This window comes from Phascolarctos cinereus, unplaced genomic scaffold (genome assembly GCF_003287225.1).
Source record: "Phascolarctos cinereus isolate Bilbo 61053 unplaced genomic scaffold, phaCin_HiC Scaffold_4;HRSCAF=312, whole genome shotgun sequence".
NCBI lineage: Eukaryota > Metazoa > Chordata > Mammalia > Diprotodontia > Phascolarctidae > Phascolarctos > Phascolarctos cinereus.
Window position 1 is genome coordinate 181,480,198 of NW_027555847.1, and position 23,104 is coordinate 181,503,301.

Sequence of the window (23,104 nt, forward strand, 5' to 3'; positions counted from 1 at the left end):
GCAAATGTGAAAGTGTCTGGCAAATATTCAAATGAATTCAAGTGCCTAGATTGGAATTTCATTTGTTTTGGTTTTCCCTGGGAAGTTTAAGAATTTCTCTTCTATCTACCAAGGAATGATTAATTTAGAGTAGGGGTGTCAGGGGAGGTAGATGGATGTAGCATTCATTATACACTCAGTCCTTTCCAGACACGAGAAAATTCCTTTCTTGATATCGACTGGGGGGGGGGGAGCGGGCGGCGGCGAACAGACAAATATAAAAACCTGTGTCTCTGGCCTCACTCAAATACCGGGATGGGATGGACCTATCCTTTGGCTTTCTCCCATCATGGGTACTGTGAGTTTTTCCGAAAGAGCTTCTCTGTGGAACACCTCACTTCAAGATCTTCCTCCTAGCAGCCCCTCCCTTGCAGCTCTGCACTGCAGTGTCAGCATCCTGAAGCCCTGAGCCAAAGGCTGGGTGTGGGAATTGAACTCGCGACCTCCCTTCCCGGAGGTAAGCGGTGAACTCACCCAATCCTTTATTTCCTGATGCTTTGTAGCTATTTTCGGTGGTCCCGGGTACGACTGTTTGCTCCCATCTAGCTGCTCTAGGGCCCTCTCTGTCCCTTCCCAGTTTTCCCCATCCATTCACCCACGTGGAGACAGGACCCCCAGAAACAGGTTAAAGAAACGACGCAAAGTGACATCGTGCGCGGCTGCTTGGTGTAGTGAGCCAGGCAGAAATCATCAACAAGTGGAGACTGGAGAGCGACCCTGCCGGCTCGGGTCACCCTCTTGTTCCCGGCTCTGAGCCCAGCAGTTTAGAGACTTCCTCGGCCCCAAGGATTTCCTAGAAACGCAGGAACTCTGAGACGCAGGCTGGTGGCCGAGAAGCTAGAGCTGGCTGTGAGGTCATCCTCAGACCGCCTAACTCCAGCGAGACACCGGTTTGGAGGTAGAGACGCGGCTGGGGAAAGGGAGACCCGGGACCCAGCTCGGCGCCTGCTTGGCACTGGCAGCCGCGGCAGCGTCCAAACAAACCCAGTCTCCTTTCTTTCCCCCCCAACCCCCGCCGCTCGCTCTCTCCCAGGATCCCCTCTCTCTCTCCTCGAAGGGCCGGCAGCCAAGACCGACACGCCATCCAGCTGCTCCTGTGGCCGTCCCTACTACCCCAGGAGGAGTTATTTTAAAACTTCAAGCTCAGAGCCTTCCTCCCCGCCCTCACGCCTAAGGGGAACGCGGGCCGAGAGAGGCTGGCTGCTTGCTGCTCTCCCCCCCGGGCTATAGCAGAACCGTTGGGAGAGCGGCAGAAAGCGCGAGTGCCCGTGCACTTGACCGTGGGCGGAGGCTGTGGCGGCGGCCGCAGCAGCAGCAAGTAGTTTGGCGTCGGTGTGGGGGAGGGAGGAGACTGTCAGTGGCGGCAGGTGGTTTGGGTGGGTCCGGCGGCGGCAGCAGCCTCAGCAGCAGCCCAGCGGCAAGTGTTGGAAGACCGGCTCTGGCCAAGGGTCCGAATCCTCCGGTGTTTGGAGCGAGCTCAGCACCGGCAGCAGTAGCCGGGCTACCATCTCTCTCTTTCTTCGTTTCTCGGACAGCTCCTTTGCTCCCGCCCCTTGCCTCACTCTGGGTGGTGCTCGACGCCGCCGCCGCCTCCTCCTCCTCCTCTTCTTCTCCAGCTCCCGGTCCTCTCCACCCGGCGGGGATCCAGTCCCTGCCCTTCAGCGTCTCCTTGCCGCCGCTGCTGCCCACCCTTCTGTGCCCATGTCTCTGCCGGTGGTGCTCCCGGGCTCCTGCTGCCCGGTGGCGGGACTCTCCGCAGGGACGCAGGCTGGGGGTCCGGGCGCCGCGGCCGCGGCGGCCGCCGCCGCCCAAGAACCGCCGCTGGCCCCGCTCCGGCCCCGCTGGTCGCGGGCAGGGCTGCAGCCCCCGGCGCGGCCTCGCTGTGCCGCTGCCTCGGCCGCCTCCGTGCTCTCACCGCCGCAGCCCCCGTTGTCCGCCCGCCGGGCCGCCGCGGCCGCGGCCGCCGCTGGGGTCCCGGGCTCCGGACTGCTGCCCGCCCGCCCACTGCTGTCCCTGGGGCTCTTGCAGCTCATCTTAGGCTGCTGCATGGTGGCGCTCAGCTTCGGGGCGCTGTCTCTGAGTAGTTCCCCGCAGGTGAAGAACTCGTGCCCCTTTTGGGCTGGCTCCTCGGTAAGTCTCTGTCCGGTCCCCAAGCCAGGTGAGAGGGAAGCACGAGGGTGACACCATTCCTTTAGCGGCAAAGAAGTTCAGGTTTTTCTGCGCCCCTCCTAATTTTTTCTTTGGGGGTACCACTTTTGAGGTGCAATTCTTTTGTGGCTCATAGCTTTTTTTTTGAGAGGTGGCAGCCCTTTACGAAAGTATGTAAAGGTTGTGACTTCTTTCCCTCTGGGATTTAGAATTTTAATACTTAACTGTCATCTTTCTGGAGAAATGTCTAACAGCTATTTCCAGCAGTGAAGGCAGAGAGGAGCACACTGAGGGGAGAGAACGAGAGGTTTCCTGGGGAAAGTGACTTATGGTGAGCTTGTCTGGGATAGAATCCATACTTTTCCTTCACTCACCGGGTGTATGCATGTAATCGTTTTCAGGTGTGATATTTGCATAGTATTGCTAGAGTGTATTTGAGGGAAAGGTTCAAATGTAATGAGAGAGTGCAGGTGACTATAGGGTGTATTTTGTTATTTGGGTTTAAGTGCAGAAAAGTTTTAAGTAACTGTGTCATGTTTCTAGAGGTATGCCACGCTCTCTTACTACGTGCGTAAAGATTTTGCTGATAGGCAGAAAGCAATTTTAACCTAAAATCAGACACAGCACTTAATTTTAGAAAACCTAAACCCTGGTGTCTTCATTAATCAGTAGGCACAACTCCAGGAGATGCCTGCTTTTAGACTCGGGATTCCTGTCTTCCACTGCAGTTGCAATTTGATGCTGGCTCCCTGGTGAATGTGCTCTGCAAAGTGCATGAACCCCTATATAAACCTGGTCATAGGATCTCCATGTAGGCCTTTGGGAGTGAGAGAATTAGTGATGTATCCACAGTCCACTTAATGTGCTCTGATGAATCGAGGCTAGGCATGTGCATCCTTACAAAACATCACGACCCTAAAGGTTTCTATGAGGGCTTTGCCCTGTGGGCTAAGAGCCTTGGAAACAAAGGCTCACATTTCAACAAATGGGCTTTGTGGGAAAGCAGAAGGTCATTCACTATGAAGTTTAAAGCAAGTTAAGTTTCTTATGAACAAACTAAAACCCTAATGAAAATTTACAGAGTGCACCATTTTTTACACATTCATGTCTTTAGGCCTGTAATGAATGCACATTGTGTCAAGTCTCATACTTTCCTGTAATATATGTCCCTTAGAAAAGCAGAGTGAAACAATCATATAGAGAAAATAATAAGAGTCAAAAGTAACTTCCCACAATTCAGTCTTATTAATATACCATTGACATCAGAGCTACCAACTGGGCTGCCATTTTCTTCTTAAGTTTTTTCTTTCCTCACTTGCTACTGTAGTCTGATGATGATATTATCAATGGTACTTATGCTGTGACCAAGAAGATATACAATAATGTGTATACTCTACCATGTGATTGCTATTCTCACCTTCTAATGACCAAACGTTCTTTCTTGCATTGCTCCACATTCTGGTGCCTTACTTGAGGAGGAAATGTAGGGAATTTGTAATCATTGGATCATAGGTCTAGAGCAGAAGGGTACCTCAAAGCCCTTATCGGTCCGACTCCCCCTTCCCTATTTTACAACTGAGGAAACTGAAGTCGAGGTAGGTTAAGTGGACTTGGCCATGGTCACACAGGAAGTATCAGTGTCCTTTGCCTAGTACTGCACTACTTCCCAACTTCAGTCAGAGTTGTCTATACTTAACTGTTTAGGAATCATAGTTACAAAGTGCTAGACTATTAGAGTTAAATGGGATCTCAGAGATGATTGAAGGGCACCTGTGTACAATGGGAAGAGCACTAGATCTGGAATCAGAGGACCTGGTTTAGATCCTATCCCCAATGCTTATTACCTGCATATGTTCATGGACAAGTCTTAGTCTCCCTGAGCTTCAGTGTTTTCATGTATAAAATGAAGTGATTGGATTGGATGCTGAGGATCCTTCTAAATCTAAAATTGCCTTTCCTCCTCCTTTATATATGAAAGACTGAGGCCCAAAGAGGTAAAGGGTCTTGTTCAAGGTCACAAAGTTAGTGGTTACTCTGACCAAAGTGAACCACTCGTTATCCCTTGATATACATCTGGAGTCTTCCAGCCAGAATGCCTTCCCTTTTGCTTGCTAAACTCTTAGCAGTCCTTTAAAATTCCACTCAAATGTAATCTCTTCCAGGAAACCTTCCCTGATGCTCGGTGTACCTGTATCAATCTCAACCTCAACCTTCAACTTCAACTCTCCCCTCAGACCTACTGCCCATTTGTTTTGTAACTCGCCCACCGTGTCAAATTTTGTGTTCTAGCCCTCTCCATCTGTGTATCATCCCTCTTCAAATATCATGAGTTCCACGAGGTTAGGGACACTATATTTTCTGAACTTTTTAATCTCTCCATGTGCCAGTGGGGTGTTATGCACACAGTAGGTGCTTAATGAAAATATAAGGCACTGGAGGGAAAAAACAGTATCATTCCATCATTCACAATACAAAGAATATTAGTCCAATTAATCCAATCATCCTCATAAGAGCTTGTACTGTTTCCCTTCCTCTCCATCTCACCTGTGCCTCCTATGGTGAGATGCTTAGGAAATGGTAAACTAGCTTAAATAATTTGTGATTTGGAACCAAGAGATTCAGTTTTGTCTTGGATGATTTTTTGTTGTTGTTGTTCTAAATTCAACCTTTCCACTGAGTTGTTTCCCAATGAATAGTTTCTTTAGATTGATCCCAGTCTTTACTGGAATCATAAAATCAACAGCTACTTACTGTAGCTGAATAAAACAGGAGGACAGCAGTAAATGCCTTAATTCCATGAATTAATTGAGAATTATCATCTTGATAAAAGTTCACGTACCATTTAAAATTTTTTATATATTTTTTAAAGTCAATGAAAATCCAGCTTCTCTCTTTCCCATGTCATACCTTAACCCCACTAAGAAAGACAGAAAAAATAAAGCTCTGTTGCAAACATCTATATTTAAGCAAATCATATCCTTACATTGTCCATGTCGGAAAAAAAAATGTTTTTGTCTCAATCTGCACTCTGAGTTCATCACCTTTGTTAGAAGGTGAGTAGCATATTTCATCATGAGTCCTCTGATCAAAGTCCTGTGTTGATCAAAGTTCCTAAATCTCTCAAAGTTTCATGTCTTTACATGTTGTTGTCCTTGTATAAATTATTCTCCTAGTTCTGCTCTCTTCACTGCATCGGTTCATATATGTTTTCTTTTTTAAAAATTTTAATTAATTTATTTTGATTTATCAACAATCACTTCCATATGCTTTTGAGTTTAAAATTTTTCTCCCCCTTCCTCCCCACCCTCCCCAAGAGAGCTCACAATCTGATATAGGCTATATACATACATTCCTATTAAACATATTTTCACATTAGTGATCTAATAAGTAAAAATTAGAAAGAACCAATAGGAGGAACCACCAGAAAGAGGAAACAAAACTCAACAGAAGAGAAAAAATAACAATTCCATTCCAAGGCCTTTGGAGATGTCTTAGATCCTTGTATTGCTGGAAAGGATTAAGTTTATCAATATTAGTTAACGTGGCTGGCATATACAACGTTCTCTTTGTTCTGCTCACTTCACTCAGCATCAGACCATACAAGTCTTTGCAGGTTTTTCTGAAGTCTGCTTGTTCATCATTTCTTATAGCACAATAGTATTCCATTACATTCATGTACCACAACTTGCTCAGCCATTCCCCAATTAACGGGCATCCTCTCAATTTCCAATTCTTTGCCACCACAAAAAGAGCTGCTATGAATATTTTTGTACATGTGGATCCTTTCCCCATTTGTATGATATCTTTGGGATATAGCCCTTGAAGTGCTATTGCTGGGTCAAAGGGTATACACATTTTTACAGTCCTTTGGGCATAGTTTTATAGCCCTTTGGGCATAGCATACATATTTTTCTTAGGTTTCCCTGAAACCATCCCTTTCAATATTTTCTATAGCATAGGAGCTTTCTGTCACATTTATAAACTATAACTTGTTTAGCCATGCCCTAATTGATGGTTACCCACCTCAAGTTTCTAATTCTTTGACACCACAAAAGGAGTTGCTCTATTTTGATATGTGAGGCTCATACCATTTTAAGTCATTAATGTTCACAACTGGAATTTTAATATAGTCATGAAATTCTGGAACCAGGAAGCTTTTGAGTTATTTCAACACGGGAGTGACTAAAAATATTGACAGATCTCTTATTATTGGGCTCAACTCAAGTGTTCATGGAAAAGCCGAAAAACACCATGGGTGAAGAAGACTAGGTAGAAGTTTAAGATGCAAGGTAATTGATTCATTACCATTTGAAATGTAGGGAGCTAGATTAGAAATGCCAAGGATATCCTTATATGTCAGGATCTGAATGACCATTATTGGCTTTGGCCTGTGCCTAAGCAGACAAATCTATTGACTTTAGTTTTGCCCACAAGAGGAATGCAGATTAGGACCCATGAATAAATAAATGTATTACTTAATAGAGAAATATAACACTGGAATCTATGAACAACAAAGGTCTTCCAAACCAAGAAGACATCTGAGGAATTTCTGTCGTTTAAACACTGAAGAGTATGAGAAGTAAAAAAAATATAATTTTATACTTAACAAACAAGTCTTATTTGCTAAAATCATAAACAAAAGAACCCATTTTTAGAACTTTAAACAGTATTCCCAACAAGGAGGAAATAATTTAAAGGTATATTTGACATTAGCAGTTATTTATCTTCATAGCATATTTGGGAAGTAGTTAAAATACCCAGTCTCTGTCTTTCTTTCCACCTGATCCCCTACCTGTGATTCCATCAGTGCAGGGACCTCCCATTGTGCCCCTGCAAATCCTATGCAATTTGTGTTCCTTGAGAACACTGAGATTAAGTGTCCAAGGTCAGGCAGAGAGCATGAGTTAGAGGCCCAGCAAATGTTATACCTGAGATTTGAACCCAAGCCTTCCTAACTCTAGGGAGGAAGAATGTAATTGTTGTTGAGGCCTGGCCTCAGAGTCTGGAAAAGCTGATTTGAAGTCCTTCGCCTGAAAGATTCTAGCTAAAGGATCTTGGGCCAGACTATTCTCTAAGACTGTAGGTTAAAGGTAGTCAGGCTGTTGGAGGGAACTTCCACACTAGGACTACCCAAACACTGATAAAATGACAGCTATGAGCAAATAAATATATAGATATAGACATACACACAATACATACATACAGCATGCACATGTATCTTTACTTTTAACAGATCATGACATTAAAGATTACTTTTCTTACAAAAGAATCCAAAATTCTATTCCAGGTCAGTTGCAAAGTTAGAATTCTTCATTCTAAATCTTATGCTTTGTTCCTGAAAACCTGCATCCTGGTTAGGAGTTGTGTTTGGTTAATTAATATTAATTACATCCCACAGGGATATATTATTCTTTTAGATGACCTAGTTGATCACACTTTGATAGATTTAATTAAAAAGTGCAAAGTTTCATTGCTTCATGTTCTCCCACTTAAAAAAGAAAATCATGACCTTGTCATATAACTTTTCAAAGGTATGTGGTCGAGTTTTTTTTTTCATGTCAGTGAAATCTTGATTCTGACATTTGTATAGACATCCTACATACATAAGCACAGTGATTTCTATGGAATTCCATGTGCTACAGTGTTGACATGCATTTGGGATTCCATATCAATAACTCTGCAGTCCCCTGGCATAATGTCAGTTTCTTGCAAGAGACCAACTGTGGTTACCTTCCATTAGCTAGCCTTAAAAAAGAAATCTCAATTATTGACTTCAAAAGGAATGGTTAAAAGGATAAACAGAAAGAATCGGAAGTCTCTATTATCCATGTTAAGCATACATATTTATGTACATCAAATGATAGTCTATTATTTAAGGGGCCACTTTTGTTTTATTCCTAGGGATGGTTCTAGTGATTTGATTCTGCCCTTTGCTTTTAGAATGATAGATGTCGCAGAGAAATATTTAGCAAAAGCCAAGTCTAAGGCTTGAACCTACACAAGCTACTTTTGTAGACCCTTATAATTACCAGAGGAGCTGCTATATCATACAGGGCAGCACTGGAAATAACCAGTTACCTACTTCTCCTATCCAGGAGTGTGATGGAGTATGATGATTCATGCTGGCCAAGTTGAAAAGAATGCTGGGGTCATTTATTTTACTGCCAGTGCAGTTTTGAGGTTGGGACAGGGCAGAATGGTGGGACATATTTTTGGAGGGAGAATTAGTAAATTCTTTTGATGTTTACAAGGTTGATATAGGGGACACGCTACATGGTACTTCCCATCTCTACATCGACTATCACATAGGGTCATAAGATGGAGAACTAGAAAGGACATCACAGACTATGAAGTCTAATCCCCTCGTTTTATAGATGAGGAAATGGTGACCTACGTGGGGTTAAGTGACTTCCCCAAGGTCATATAGGTAGTAAGTATCCAAGGTGGGATTTGGACTCAGGTAATCTGAGGAAAGAGCCGGTGTTCTTTCCATTGTATATACTTAACAAATGAGCTAGAAAGTTTTGGTCCAAAGCTGGTGGGTGCATTAAATTAAAGTTAGCTTTTAAGCATAATGAGTTTATTTTAGGTTAGGTATTTCAGAGATAAAACTGTTCATCTTACAAGTGTAGTGGATTGGTATATTTTCAAATTCTCTTTCAAAAAAAAACACACCCTCAGCTTTCAATAATGTATGTAAGTTGCAAGAAATGGGGGGGGCGCACAATGATAACGATACATCACTAAATCTTATTTTGATTTGTGGTTCATTTAGTTTTTGAAAATAAGCTCTTGTTAACCTACTCAGGGCTAGTAGCAATTAGTATCAAGTGAATAAAATGTCTGTTTAGAGAGTTTTTTTCCCCTTTATTCTCAGGACAATTCCCTAATTTGGAGTAATTAGGTGGTTAAAAATGTGGGCTGCCATAGTCAACTTTCAGCTACTGCCATCTCTGGCTTATGGATGACCTATACACAGTAACAGCTGCTGCTATCCTCCCCCTACCACAACTTCCTTTTCCCCTTTCTAACTGAGCCCCAGCTGTTGCTGCCTGAGGGAGCTGATGCCCTTGAAAGCCTTGCCCCTCCCTTCTGGGAGCCACAGATTGCTGTCCCACACCCCCAACTCTTCCCTCATTTAGTTAGGCAATACAGGAGGTTCCACATCCATACTTTCCTCTCCCCATCCTCAGTTCACTCTCACCAGAGCTCTGCCCCTTCTTCTTCACTAGAGATTTTTGAGGAGTTGTGAAGGAGGAAGAGGGAATATTCACTATAGGTATAGCTGGAGAAAGTAGTTCATGTGCTGGGATGGTGGCAGGTGAGATGAGTTCTTAGCATCTCCAGTAGGAATTTTCAATACATTTTCCAAATTAAACAATTTTTTTAAAAAAAAGGTGGTTAGGTTCTATTATGCTGTCAGTACTGCATAGTGTTATTGTTGTTCAGTCATGTCTGACTCTTTGTGATTCCACGCACTTATACAGTCCATGGGGGTTCTCTTGGCAAATACTGGAATGCTTTGCCATTTCCTGTTCCAGTAGATTAAGGGGGGGAAATAGGTTAAGTGACCTGACCAGAGTTACACAGCTAGTAAGTGTTTGAGACCAGCTTTGAACCCAGGTCTTCTTGACTCCAGTTCTAGATCCACTGAATCATCTAGCTCTCTTGTGTTACATAGTACAACAATATAATATCGTAAGCAGATTATTGTGGCCTTACTTGGACACCTAACCACAACTTACAATATTTTTTTGGGGGAAAATTCATTTCAAATTGCAAACAGGTAGTTATAATAACATAATCCTTTAAAGCAGGCATTCTTAACCCTCTTTGTGGCATGGACCCCTTTGGCAGTCTGGTGATACTTATGGACCCCTTCTCAGAATGTTTATAAATGCATAAAATAAAGTACATCAAATTACAAAGGAAACCAATTTTATTAAAATAGTTGTCAAACTATTTTACTTTAAAAAATTTTTGTAACTTTGAAATAAGCACCTAATTTAGTTTTGTTATGCAGATATCAAAAGAGCAATAAAATGTACTTTTAAAAGAAGGCAGTCAAATTGTGGCTCAAACATTTCACTTATTAGCTGAGAGGCCTTAGATAAGTCACTCAACTTTTTTTGTGCCTCAGTTTTCTTATCTGTAAAATAAGAATAATGATGCTTACATGACCCTTTTCATAGGGTTGCTGTGCAAAAAATGCTTTGTAGACCTTAAATTAATATATAAATGTGGGCTGTTTTTATTTATTTTGATCTTCACAGAAACAGTTTTCTTTTTTTCTCAGCACATACCAGCGACATATCAGAGACACATAACATAGCAGAAACAGGACTTACAGAAATATATTAACTTTAATAGCTAGCATTTAAATAGTGTTTTAAGGTTTGCAAAACACTTTATAATTATTATCACATTGGATCATCACAAGAAACCTGGGAAGTAGGTCTTATTATTACCTTGGTATTACAGATAAAGAAACTGAGGAAGACAAAAGTTAAGAGACTTGCCCAGATCACAGAGCTAGTTAGTGTCTGTGGAGGGGTTTGAACTCAGGTCTCCCTGACTCCAGACCTAGTGCTGTAGCCACTGCTCCCCACCTAATTGACTAACTTGTATAGGAATATGATGCCAGTGTGAACTGAAAATTTTCTATGGGTAAACTGCAAAGTAGATAAATCATAACCAAATAAATAAGTGTTGACAAGGTATTTCATACATGTTTTGGGAGGGAAAGGAGAACCCCTTTTTGAAATATGTAGAATTCCAAAGCATTTATAAAAATTTTCTATTTAATAACATGTCATCTTTAAATCATAGTATGTTTTTATTTTAATAGATGATGATTCAGGGAAATCTGTTCTTCCCAGGTTGTTTTGGCCATGGCTATTACTTTCACAGAACATATGTCTGGTAGTCTCCTCCGTACCCAAAAGGGAATCCCCTTTGCAATACTTCCCCAAAAGTTGCCACCTCACCTGAATGATAGAGAACCCACTACCTTGGCAACTCTAATTGTTAGGAAGTTTTTCTTTGCATCAAGTCTAAATTTATCTTGTATGTATTGTGTTATATTTTATTATTTTTGAGGGAGGGCTATTTTATTTATTTTAAAATACTTTTCAATGATCTCTTTTGTCTTTATGTCACTGTGATTTTTGGAAAAGGAAAAAAAATACTATGGAACTCCCCCTCACCGAATTAACCCTCCTTTATTACAACTAAAATCAATTAGGCAAAAATAGCCAACACAAGGACCATCTCTGACATTGTATATAACATTCTGTCCTGGCAGTCCCTCATTAATAACACACACACACACACACACACACACACACACACACACACACACACACACACAATTGGGCATAGAAATCTCTCTTACTCTACAGGAAAACAGAAGGGATTAAGACTAGGGGGGATGCTAATAGAAGAGAGAGCAGATTGAAGGAGGCAATAATTAGAAGCAAAACATTTTTGAGGAGGGAGAGGATGAAAGGAGAGAGAATAGAATAAATGGGGGAGGGGAATAGGATGGAGGGAAATAGAGTTAGCAATCATAACTGTGAAAACATTTTTGAAGCAAGTTTCTTTGATAAAAGCCTTATTTCTCAAATATATAGAGAAATCAGTCCAATATATAAAAATAAGAGCCATTCCCTACTAGTCCTTCATTTCTCTGTGAAGTGGAAGCTATGTTTCATTATTTATCTTCTAGGACCTTCATTGTTTTTTTTTTTTTTTAATTACTTAGAGTTCTCTTTAGTGACTTCATGTGTGTAGTTTTATTCATTGTTTCTTTTGGTTTTGTTTATTTCACTCTTCAGGTGGAGCAGTTTCTATATGACCCTTAAATATGACCATATAGACCCTTGAATACTTAAAGACTGTGCTCCTGTCTCTCCCTCAATCTTGTGTTTTACCAGTTTTTTACCAGTTCTTTCACCGATTTTCTTATGACACAGTCTTGAGTCCTCCCAACACAGCCATTGCCCTTCTCTGGATACATTGCTGTGTATTGTAAAATGTGGTGCCCAGGATACACAAACACAGTCTGAGGAAGAGTTCAGTGGGATTACCATCTCCCTCATTCTCTAATCTATTATTATAGTTTAAACTTGAATTATCATTATTATTACTATTTTTGGTTGCCATGTCACACAAGTCTTGGCCCATTGAATTTGGCACGGAATTCTAATACCCTCAGTTCTTTTTTTATAAGCTGTTATCTGATCACAACTGTTTCATCCAGTATTTATGCAATTATTTTTTTTGAAGTCAAGGATAGAACTTTATATTTACTCTTATTAAATTATAACTTATTGTATTTTACAATCATACTAGCCCGTCACAATCTTTTTAGACCCCGACTCTAAATTAGCTATCACTCCCAACTTTGTTTCAACTGCAGATCCAAGTCATTGATAAAAATATTGAATAACAGAAAGCCAAGGAGAGATATCGGCATGCTCTGCAAGAGATCTCCTTCTAGGTCGACACCTGTCCGTTAATGACTACTCTTTGGGTTTTGTCATTCAACTGATCCCTAATCTACCTCACTCACATTCCTCCATCTTGCCCACAAGCATATTAGGAGAGACTTTGTCAAATGTTTTGCTGAAATCCAAGGAGACTGCAGCTATGGAATTCTTCTGATCTCTAAGTTTAGTAACTGCCAAAAAAGAAAATGAGTTTAGCCTGCAATGATCTATTGTTGATGAAACTATGATGGGTCTTAGTAGTGATCTTTCCCAAATGCTCGTAAACCATCCTTTTAATAACATGTTGCAGATTTTTGATGAGAATTACAGCTAAGCTCCCCAGCCTCTTGTTTTTAGACTCTACTCTTTTTCCTTTTTGGAAGATCAAGACATTTGCTTGTTGCTGCCCTGTGGTACCTGACCGATTATTGTCTGAATTTTATTTTTTTCAGGGATCAAAGACAGTGAGTCAGCAAGCATAACTGCTAGAGCTCTTTTACTTCCCTAGCTTGTAGTTCATCCAGGTCTGCTAACTTGAACTCACTGAGGGCAGCAACATAGTTATCATTTATATCTTATCATTTTCTCATTTGTTTTTGGTGCTAGCTCCATGTTGTCTCTTTTTTTGTTCTGTTCTTTCTAGTATGAAGCTAATTTTCCCTGGTAGAGAAAACAGAAGCAAAATTAGACTTTGAATGCCTTTCCTCCATTACCTGTTATCACTGTCCCATTTAACTGGATTATAGGCTCAATTCCTTCTTTAATCTTCCTTTAGCCCCCAAAATGACTGAAAAAAATCCTTTTTTTGTTGTCCTTAGCATTCATCACCAGCTCTATTCATCCCAAGTTTTGGCATTCCTGACACTTCTTACAGGACCACATTATACTTTTGTCTTCATCCTCTATTACCTTGTCCTTGTTTCTACGTGTCATTTAAAAATTTAAGCTGGTTAATGAGTTCCCAGAGTATGTATATACATGTCTCTTAAAACTTATATGTCTTATAAAAACTTGTAAAACTCTTGAAAGCTCCCTCTCTGATGTTTTCTTTCTTTTTCGGTGATCTCCCACATTTTATTCTCCAGAGTTCCTTGTCTCTCTGGGTTTATTTAATGCTGTGGCAAGATTTGCTCCTAATCCGTGAAGGTGAAAAGTGTTGCAAGCTTTCTTGAGTGTTTTTAAGTTGTTGAATATTTAACTTTTCTGGGAAAAAAAGATCCCCACAAGCAGTTTGTTATTAGTGAATGGTAATTATGAATTGCTGAACCTGTTGGATTTGGCAGTAAAAAGCATATGTGAATGAAAAAACTCACCGCACGTGGCCCAAACTTCATTGTGCAGTGATAATGGGCTTGAACAGTGACTGGAATGTAACCAAGGGGCAGAATGACTACTTCCATTGTGATTCATTGGCCAACTGCTTAGAATTATAATATCCACCGGGTAGATGCTAGTTTGAGGTTTTAAGGGAAAAAAAACTCTCTGGTTTCTTTTCCAGCTTTTCGAGCTTGTGTTTTATTGAAATGATACCTAACAAGATTCTTTTTAATTGAAATTTTGAATTTTGTCCCCGAGAGGCAGTGTTGAACGATGCAGAAGAGATTTGGGGTCAAAACACTTGGGTCCAAAACCTATCGCATACTATCTTTATAACTCTGGCCAAGTCGCCACCTCTCTCAGCCTCAGTTTCCTAATCTGTAAAATGAGTGGATTGGAATAGAAGGCCTCTAAGGGCCTATACCGGTTTAAATCTATGAGCCTATAATATCTTTGCTGGTGACCCCTCTAATAAAGAACTTTGAGAAGAACCATTTCTATCTGTGTAGTCCTACTTGGTTGAAAAGGAAAGACACCCAGTAAACCAGGTCATTGTGAGTGGGAGGAGTATTTTGTGAAGTAGCATACATTACAGAGCCAAGGTGGTGTCTGCCCGGGCTCTGAAGATTGTTTGTGACAAGCAGCAGTGGTAACACTTTTTTTTATTAGAGATTTTCCACAGTTTTTTACAATCTCTTTTAATATACGTCAGAGATTATAGGGACTGTTTTGTTTAAAGGGAGACTCATATCCGTGTTTACCTTTGCAGGTGATCCTCTCTGGAATCATAGGACTAACAACATGGAAAAGACCGATGATACTTTTGGTATGTAGTAATTTTACAAACTGTAAAGGGGGTTTAAATGTACTGTTAAAAAGAAGTCAGTTCTGATATAAAATTAACATTTGTAAAAGAGTTAAATTGCCTTTCTCTCTCTCTCTCAAAAAGGAGTGGTGCTAACAAAGGCAAAATATTGTTATCTTGCTTGTTCATGGAAATATGAGTCATGTCAAACATTTCATTTTTTTTTTTGCTTTTTGTTTTGTTTAAACAATAAAACAGGCTACAGCACTTTCCAGCACTGGGGATTTACTTAGGTCTTCTTGCATAGCTAGTGACAAATATTTTTAGTCTTAATTCTGCCAGTGAATCCATTCTGCTTTTTAGGCACTCTTCTCCCAGTTGTACGGAGTACATAATTTACAGGTACTTTGATAGTAGATGGGTCTGTATTCTCATTGGTATGGGTGCTTTCTCTTTATCTCTTCATTCCATATAGTTCTTCTCTATAGGATCTTCTATAAATCCTCTTTAGAGATTCTATTTAGTACTTAGAGGCCTTTCTCTTATTCTTTTAACTAACATATGTTGACTTAACACTCATTAACTGCCTCAAGCCCTATAATACCACAAACCCCTCTCCCCCCATGAAATTCATTGTCATTTGAAGGAGCTTGGTTTAACTACTTCTCCTGGAAAAACAAAATGGATGAAAAATGCATATTGCTGCTATGATAACATGCAGTTGGAGTTAGTCCAACAACACGTACAACCTGAACAGGTGTTGTTGCTGTTCAATGCTTTGGACCCAGAATCCTATAGGAGGAGGAGATCAAAATGGATCATATTTGGGAACTAATGCAGGTCCTTCGGTAATCCTAAACAGTTCACAGATGCAAAAGTCATCTTTTGAAAATAATATTCTTCGGGTGACAGAATGTAGCTGCAAATTTTGGAATGCCATGATTTCAGATGAGTCAAAATTGTGGGTTGCCCCAAAGGTAATGGGAAAAAGGTTGTGTGCAGGCATAATTTACACGGAAAAACGTATCATAGAAGATATATCTGGGCTAGTCATTTAGTGAGAGTAGGGAAGAATATTTGGACAGCCACTGGAAGAGCTATAACTTGGAATTCCAGTGCCTGAGTCAAATTCAATTTTTCTGGATCCCAGTGAACCACTGAGTTGACATGGGTGCCAGGTGTTAGACCAGAGGCCCACCCTGCGGAGGAATTGTATTCCTGAATGTTAGTGTCTTGGAGCAAGCTCCATCTTCCAGCAACTGGTACTGTTAAATGCTTGGCAATGTTAAAAGAACCCATGGATGGCTTTCCAATGGGAGAGATGATTTACAGATGTTGTTCAGTTGTTTCAGTCGTGTCCAACTCTTCATGTCCCCATTTGGGGTTTTCTTGGCAAAGATAAGAGAATGGTTTGCCATTTCCTTCTTCAGCTCATTTTATAGATGAGGAACTGAGGCCAACAGGGTTCAAGGCTCTTGCCCATTACCACACAACTAGTAAGTGTCTGAGGACACTTTAAACTCAGGAAGATGAATCTTCCTGATTCCAGAACCTGGGCTCTATCCACTGCACCACCTAGCTTCCCCCTGATTTACAGAAAGAGATAGACAAAATTATACAAGATAAGAAGGTGTAAAGGGGTTATAATCTGTGCAAGTGGAGGAAGCAATCAGATTGATGGAATCATGGATCTAAATAAAATCAAAGTATACCAAAGACAGTCAGTACACCATTTTAAAGGGCAGAAGCATATTGTACATATTGATTCATGTAGCAAACATTTGATCCATTGCATTCAACGTGAAAGGCACTGGGCCAGGTGCAGTGTCAGTACGGAGGTGAATAAAATGTGGTGCCTGATCTCAAATCCTTATAATTTAGTAGGCGAGATGTAGATCCACAGGTCACTAAAATGTATGTGTAATTCATTAGAAGTGTTCTTTCTAGTGTTAGAAGACAGCTGGGTGGCGAAGTGGATAGAGCACTGGACCTGGGGTCAAGAAGATCTTGAGTTCAAATGTAGCCATAGACACTTATTAGCTGTATGACCCTGGGCAAGTCACTTAACCTCTGTCCATCTCAGTTTCCTTAGCTGTAAAACTGGATAATAACAGCACCTACCTCTCAGGGTTGTTAAGAAAATAAAATGAGGTGATATTTCTAAAGCATTAGCAAACCTGGAAGCACTCTATCAATGACATCTATCATTATAATTATTATAAAACATGATAAGTAATTTTAGTCATGTACTCCAAAGAAATTTAGCATAAATTTGCTACATGTAGTATTTTTAATAAAAGACTCTCTGATGATTTGGGGAAGAAAATACATTGCTTATTTTATCTTATTTTTCCTATTTGGGTCATTTGGCAGCTAGTAATAGACTTTATATGTGAGTGTGTTCCTTTAGGCTTCTCTTCTAACACTTGTTTCTGTTTTCCAGAACTTTGTTTTCATTCCTCAGTTAATTCACAGTTGTTAGGTTGCTCTCACACACACATACACACACACACACACACACACACACACACACACACACACACACACACACACACACACACACACACCCATCCCCCCTTCTAAGGGCTCTTTTTGGGGGCAGTTCTTGGTAGCACACCATTCTAAGCGCTTGATCACCCTTTACTGAAGAACACTTATATGCCTGCTCCCTCTTTGATCATTGTTTCAGTGATTACATCAGGCTTCTTACTGTGTATGAACAAAGGAGGGTCAGTTTGACCTAGTTTCTTTAAACTCAAGTTTATTTGAAAACTTCAAGAACTGGAAATTCACACTAAGCCTCTATTCCTCATACAGATTAAACCTTTCATCTTATTGTATTTAAACACAGTAAGGATTAATATGTTTATAAGAATATATTTAGTTCCATTTGGATTTGAGCTAGGTTTTAGAGAAAGGTATTTGGGGGGGGGGTGTGTGTGTGTATGTGTTTTTAGGGGGAACATTCTAGGGTATTTTTCCCCACTGAGATCAGATATTCTGTATTTTTTTTCTTCAAAAGTTTTGTGTATGGGGGTAGGTAGGTGGTGCAGTGGATAGAGTACCGGCCCTGGTCAGGAGGACCTGAGTTCAAATCTGGCCTCAGATACATAACACTCACTAAATCACCAGCTGTGTGACCCTGGGCAAGTCACTTAACCCCAATTGCTCACCAAAAAAAAAAGTTTTATGTATTGTTTCTAGAGGTTATTCTTGTAAAGGATCTTAGAAATTAGAACTTTAGGGCTATCATCATCATCTCTAGCCTTTGGAAACTGAGGCTGAGAGTTGTTAAATGACTTGCCCAGGGTGACACAACCAGTAAGTATCTAAGGTAGAATTTGAACGTAAGTCTCCCCTGACACCACCTTTAATGCTCTATCTACTCTTACCTAGCTGGAAGGTCGTTTAGTAATTGTTGACTTTAACCCCTTCATTTTCCAAATGTCACCTTGAGATGCACAACCCTATTGCTTCTTGGTTGATTTTGAGGGGCTAGGATTTGGTGGGGATATTTACTCTGAAAGCCTACTTTAATGCTGCCTTTTTGAAGTTATATACCACTTAGTAGGTACTTTTTAAATTAAGTATTATTATAACTTTTTTTCTGGCTCACTTTGGAGCAACTGAGTTGGGAATAGGCTTAATCTCAAAACAAATGGAGAAACCACAATCATTCATTTTACTCTCAGAAATTCTGTCCAATAGCTCTTCTGGGTCATAGTTCAGGTATGTTATTTGTTCTAGTTTACTGGCCCTATTGACTTAACATCTCATGCTGCTGAAGGGATTGGCTAAATGTTTAAACCAGTTCAGTTCAGCTGACATTTTATTAAGTACCTGCTACAAGCAAGACATTGGTGATGGTCTAGCCCAGGGGTGGGGAACCTGCAGCCTCAAGACCACATGTGGCCCTCTAGGTCCTCAGTGCGGCCCTTTGACTGAATCCAAACTTCACAGAACAAATCCCCTTAATAAAAAGATTTGTTTTGTGAAACTTAGAGTCAGAAAGAAGGCTGTGCCCAATGACCTAGAAGGCCCCCACCCCACCAACCTGGAGTTGTTATTATCCAAAAGGGAGAACAAATGAAAAACATTCTTTTGATGGTAGAAGAAGAATCTCAGAAATAAACTAGTCCATTTACATCTAGTCCCAGAAATATACCTGAACACACCATTAAATATCGCAGAATGAACTTTAGAGCTAGAAGAGACTAACGTGGCCATTGAGTCCAACTTCTTCCTTTGAAAGATGAAGTAACCAGGTGGCGCGGTTGATAGAGCCTTGGCCCTAGATTCAGGAGGACCTGAGTTCAAATCTAGCCTCAGACATTTATTGGCTGTGTAACCTTGGGCAAGTCACTTAACCTTGTGTGCCTCAGTTCCTCATCTCTAAAATGAGCTGGAGGAGGAAATGGTAAACCACTCCTTTATCTTTGCCAGGAAAACCCCAGAAGAGTGGGGCACAACTAAAACAACTCAACAACAACAACAACAAAGCAGAAGTTCTAAGTGACTTGCCTGAGGTCACCAGCTAGTTAATGACGGAGGAAGATTTGAACTCAGGTCTTCCTGACTCCATGTCCAGCATTTCTACCCACTGCACCAACTAGCTGCCATTAGAAGATTTAGAAAAGATCATAACACACTGAAATCAAGGGGCAGATGACTGTACATTACAAATTCTGTCCAACTGAATCTCATTTCCTCTTTCCTCTGTCATTATCCTCTGTCCTCTATGGTATATGCCTGGCATATTAGTAGAAAACATGAGGTTTTAACTAACACTTTTATTCTCACTATCAGTGTCTGAAATCTGGCCTAGAGGCTTCCTAAGTCTTCATTTACTGGGATTTCTTCGTGCAGTACAGAAGCTTCATAGCTCTCTCCTTCATTCCATACATCCATTCAATTGCAAGTGGCGTCAATTCTACCTTCATATTCTTTATCATGTCTGTCTTCCCCTCATCCCTCCCACAGGGACCACTCTTTTTCAGGGCCTCAGCTCTTCTCACCTTGCTGTTGGGTCATTTTAGTTGTGTCTGACACTCATGACCCAACCCTATTTGGGGTTTTCTTTGTAAAGATGCTGGAGCGGTTTGCCATTTCCTTCTGCAGCTCATTTTACAAATGAGGAAACTGAGGCAAACAGGGTGAAGTGATTTGCCCAGGGTCACCTGGCTAGTAAGTTTCTGAGGCTCAGAAACTCGGGAATGTAAGTCTCCTGATTCCAGGATCTGCACTCTTATCAGCTGCAAAACCTAGCTGCTGCCGCCTTCTCATCTACAATATTGTAGTAGCCTTCTAAAGCAGCCGGGTCTCTCAGCACGTAGAGCACTGGGCCTGGTGTCAGAAAGACATAAGTTCAAATTTAGCCTCAGACACTTAACTAGCTGTGTGACCTTGGGCAAGTCACTTCATTCTGTTTGCCTCAGTTTCCTCATCTGTCAAATGAGCTGCAGAAGGAAATGGCAAACCACTCCAGTACATTTGCCAAGAAAACCCTAAATGGGGTCATAAAGAATCAGTCATGGGGCAGGTAGGTGGCGCAGTGGATAGAGCACTGGCCCTAAAGTCAGGAGGACCTGAGTTCAAATCCGGCCTCAGACCAAACACTTGACACTTACTAGCTATGTGACCCTGGGCAAGTCACTTAACCCCAATTGCCTGAAAAAAAAGGAAAAAAAAAATAAAAAAAGGGCGGCTAGGTGGCGCAGTAGATAGAGACCATCTCTGAAGTCAGGAGGACCCGAGTTCAAATCCAGCCTCAGACCAAACACTTGACACTAGCTGTGTGACCCTAGGCAAGTCACTTAACCCCAATTGCCTTAAAAAAAAAAAAGAATCAGTCATGACTCAAAGGACTGAACAACAATGACTAATAACTGGTCTTCCTGTCTCTAGTCTCTCCATTTTACAATCTAGTCTTTAAATTGTGGCCCAAATCATGGACTGCCACTATGATGTTGCTCTGCTCAAAACCCTCCTTAGCTCTTGCTTGCTGGATAAATTATAAATTCCTAATTTGGGCACTTGAGACCTGCTACAATATGGCTCTAGTTTATCTTTGAAACAGTATTTCATACTTCTCCTCTTACCCCACATTCCAGCTGGACTGGGTTATACACATAATGACCTATTCTCATTTTCCCATTTCCAGGAGTGTGGCAGAGTACCTTGTGTATAGCTGTGCATGGTGAATTAGATGTGTTGAATGTATGCCTATATGGTTTTTGGGTTTTTTTTATATATATACTATTAGGGAGTGAATACATTATATTTTTCAAGGATCTCCTACAGGAGGACCCATAAAGAAAGGCACAGAGGGAGAAAATGGAATAGCCTATGCAGGGGGACAGGTGACAGGTCAATTTGATTGTAATAGACAGCATTTACAGAAAAGTATGTAACACAAGGTGCAGACATATAGCCAGTTTACTTTTACGTGTGATAATTAGTGTGGCAGAAACACTTGATTAGACTTATCTTTCTCAGTGCATTCAATCAAGCTTTATTAGCCAAAGAGTAATGTGAAATAAGATTGGAAATTTGATGGGAGGCAGATCATTGAGGATGTTAAATGCCACACTGAAGATTTTGTATCTTATCCAAGAAGCAATAAAGAGACATTGAAAAATTTTAGGTAGGAGTGACATGATCTGATCTGGGCTTCAGGAATACCTATTTGGCAGTTGTATGGATTGGAGAGGGGAGAGACTGGAAGTAAGAGCACCATTGCTAGAGTACAATGTCTGTCTTTGGGCTTCGAAAGTCAAATGAGAAGTGCAGAAGCTGTGAGATTGCCTAGTGAAGAGCATTTTGATTAAGTTGACCTCTTCATTTTAGCAGACGTGAAAAGAATTGGGATTATTTATCTTTGGGAAGAAATGCTAAAGGGACACCTAATTATAGTTGTTAAATGTCTCTAGAGCTGGTATGTTTGCAATTTTAAGTATCTGCTTTCTGTAATGTGCTTAATGTTAGTGTAAGGGATTTAGGTGAGACATAATTATGGGTTGTTTTTCATTCAAATGACACTATGGTACACCAGAAATGCACATACTTTTGAGTTGTTTTCCCAGCTCTAGTGAGGGATTGTACTGACCTATTGGTGACCTCATTTTCAAATGTGAGGGAGTACCTTAGGGAAACCTAAGGTACATTTTCAGCTTAAGTTGGAGGATTTTCTTCTCTGGATTTTATGAATCAGATAGACCTTTACCTGGACTGATTTAGGTGCCATCCTAATGAACAGCAATAAAAAGGGATGGATGGTTTGGAGTAATTCCTTTTTAGCCTGATGGTGTGATGAGCTAAAAATGAAGCACATGGTCAGCAGATCAGTTTGAAATTCCAAACTTGAGATTGGATATCTTTTTAAAATTTTGGGCTACCTATGTTTATATTTAATTTATTGGTCTCAAATAATTTGGTTTAATAGAAGGAGCGCTGGAGACCTAAGTTTTTATCCTGGCTTTCCTGGTGCCTAGCTGGTTGACCTTGAGAGAGTCACTTCAACAGTACAACAGATGGCAGCATCTAGGTGGTGCAGTGGATAGAGAACTGGTCCTGAAGTCAGGAGGACCAAACACTTGACACGTTCTAGCTGCGTGACCATGGGCAAGTCACTTAACCCCAATTGCCTCACAAAAAAAAACAAGAAAAAAGTAAAAATTTAAAAAATCCAATACAACAGATATTTAATTTAAGTTCCTACTGCATGCAAGTTACTGTGTTAGGTACTGGTGATATAAAGGGAAGAATTTTAAATTCCTTGAGGACAGGGATTGCTTTTTGCCTCTTTTTGTATCTCTAGTACTTATCGCACTACCTAGCACAAAATAGGCACTTAATGAATGAACTGAAATTGTCCCTGTCCTCAAGGAGCTTACACTTCCTGCTCATTTAATTTACTTAATTCACTTCAACAGACTTTTATTAAATGTCCATTTTGTGTAAGGTAGGATGCTTTACACACAGTTAGGGAACTGGACTTGGAGCCAGAAATACCTGGATTCAAGTCCTCACACTGTACTCACTTAACCTCTTAATGCTCTAGTCAATTCTCTGAGACTGTGGCTTGAAGGAAAGGTACTGACATGCATTAATTAAATGGATTTTTCTCATTTGGGAGTTCCCCATTCCAATAAAATAACAGGTCCAGTCCCTATCTTACATGCAAGGTATTAAGATAGGCACTGGGGATTTAAAAATGACACGGTCACATCCCTCAAAGAGCTTACAGTGTAGCAGGGGGAATAAGATGTATGTAGGAATTAATTATAAAACAAGTGAGAATTAGTGC

The 23,104-nt window shown here is 40.8% G+C and overlaps 1 protein-coding gene across 2 annotated transcripts in view; it reads left to right on the plus strand.

Annotated features, from left to right (window-relative positions):
• Positions 1–294: 294 nt before the first annotated feature.
• The window catches only part of ENTREP1 (endosomal transmembrane epsin interactor 1), a 76,606-nt gene continuing 53,796 nt past the window's right edge, over positions 295–23,104 (plus strand). The window contains exons 1-2 of one of the 2 annotated variants that reach the window (XM_021001825.2): positions 295–496; positions 14,764–14,820. In XM_021001825.2, coding sequence (XP_020857484.1) covers positions 14,809–14,820 — 12 coding nt within the window. In that variant the 5' untranslated portion in view covers positions 295–496; positions 14,764–14,808. Of the gene's footprint in view, positions 497–1,644; positions 2,170–14,763; positions 14,821–23,104 lie in introns of those variants that run through there. The other variant, XM_021001824.2, reaches the window with a different exon arrangement.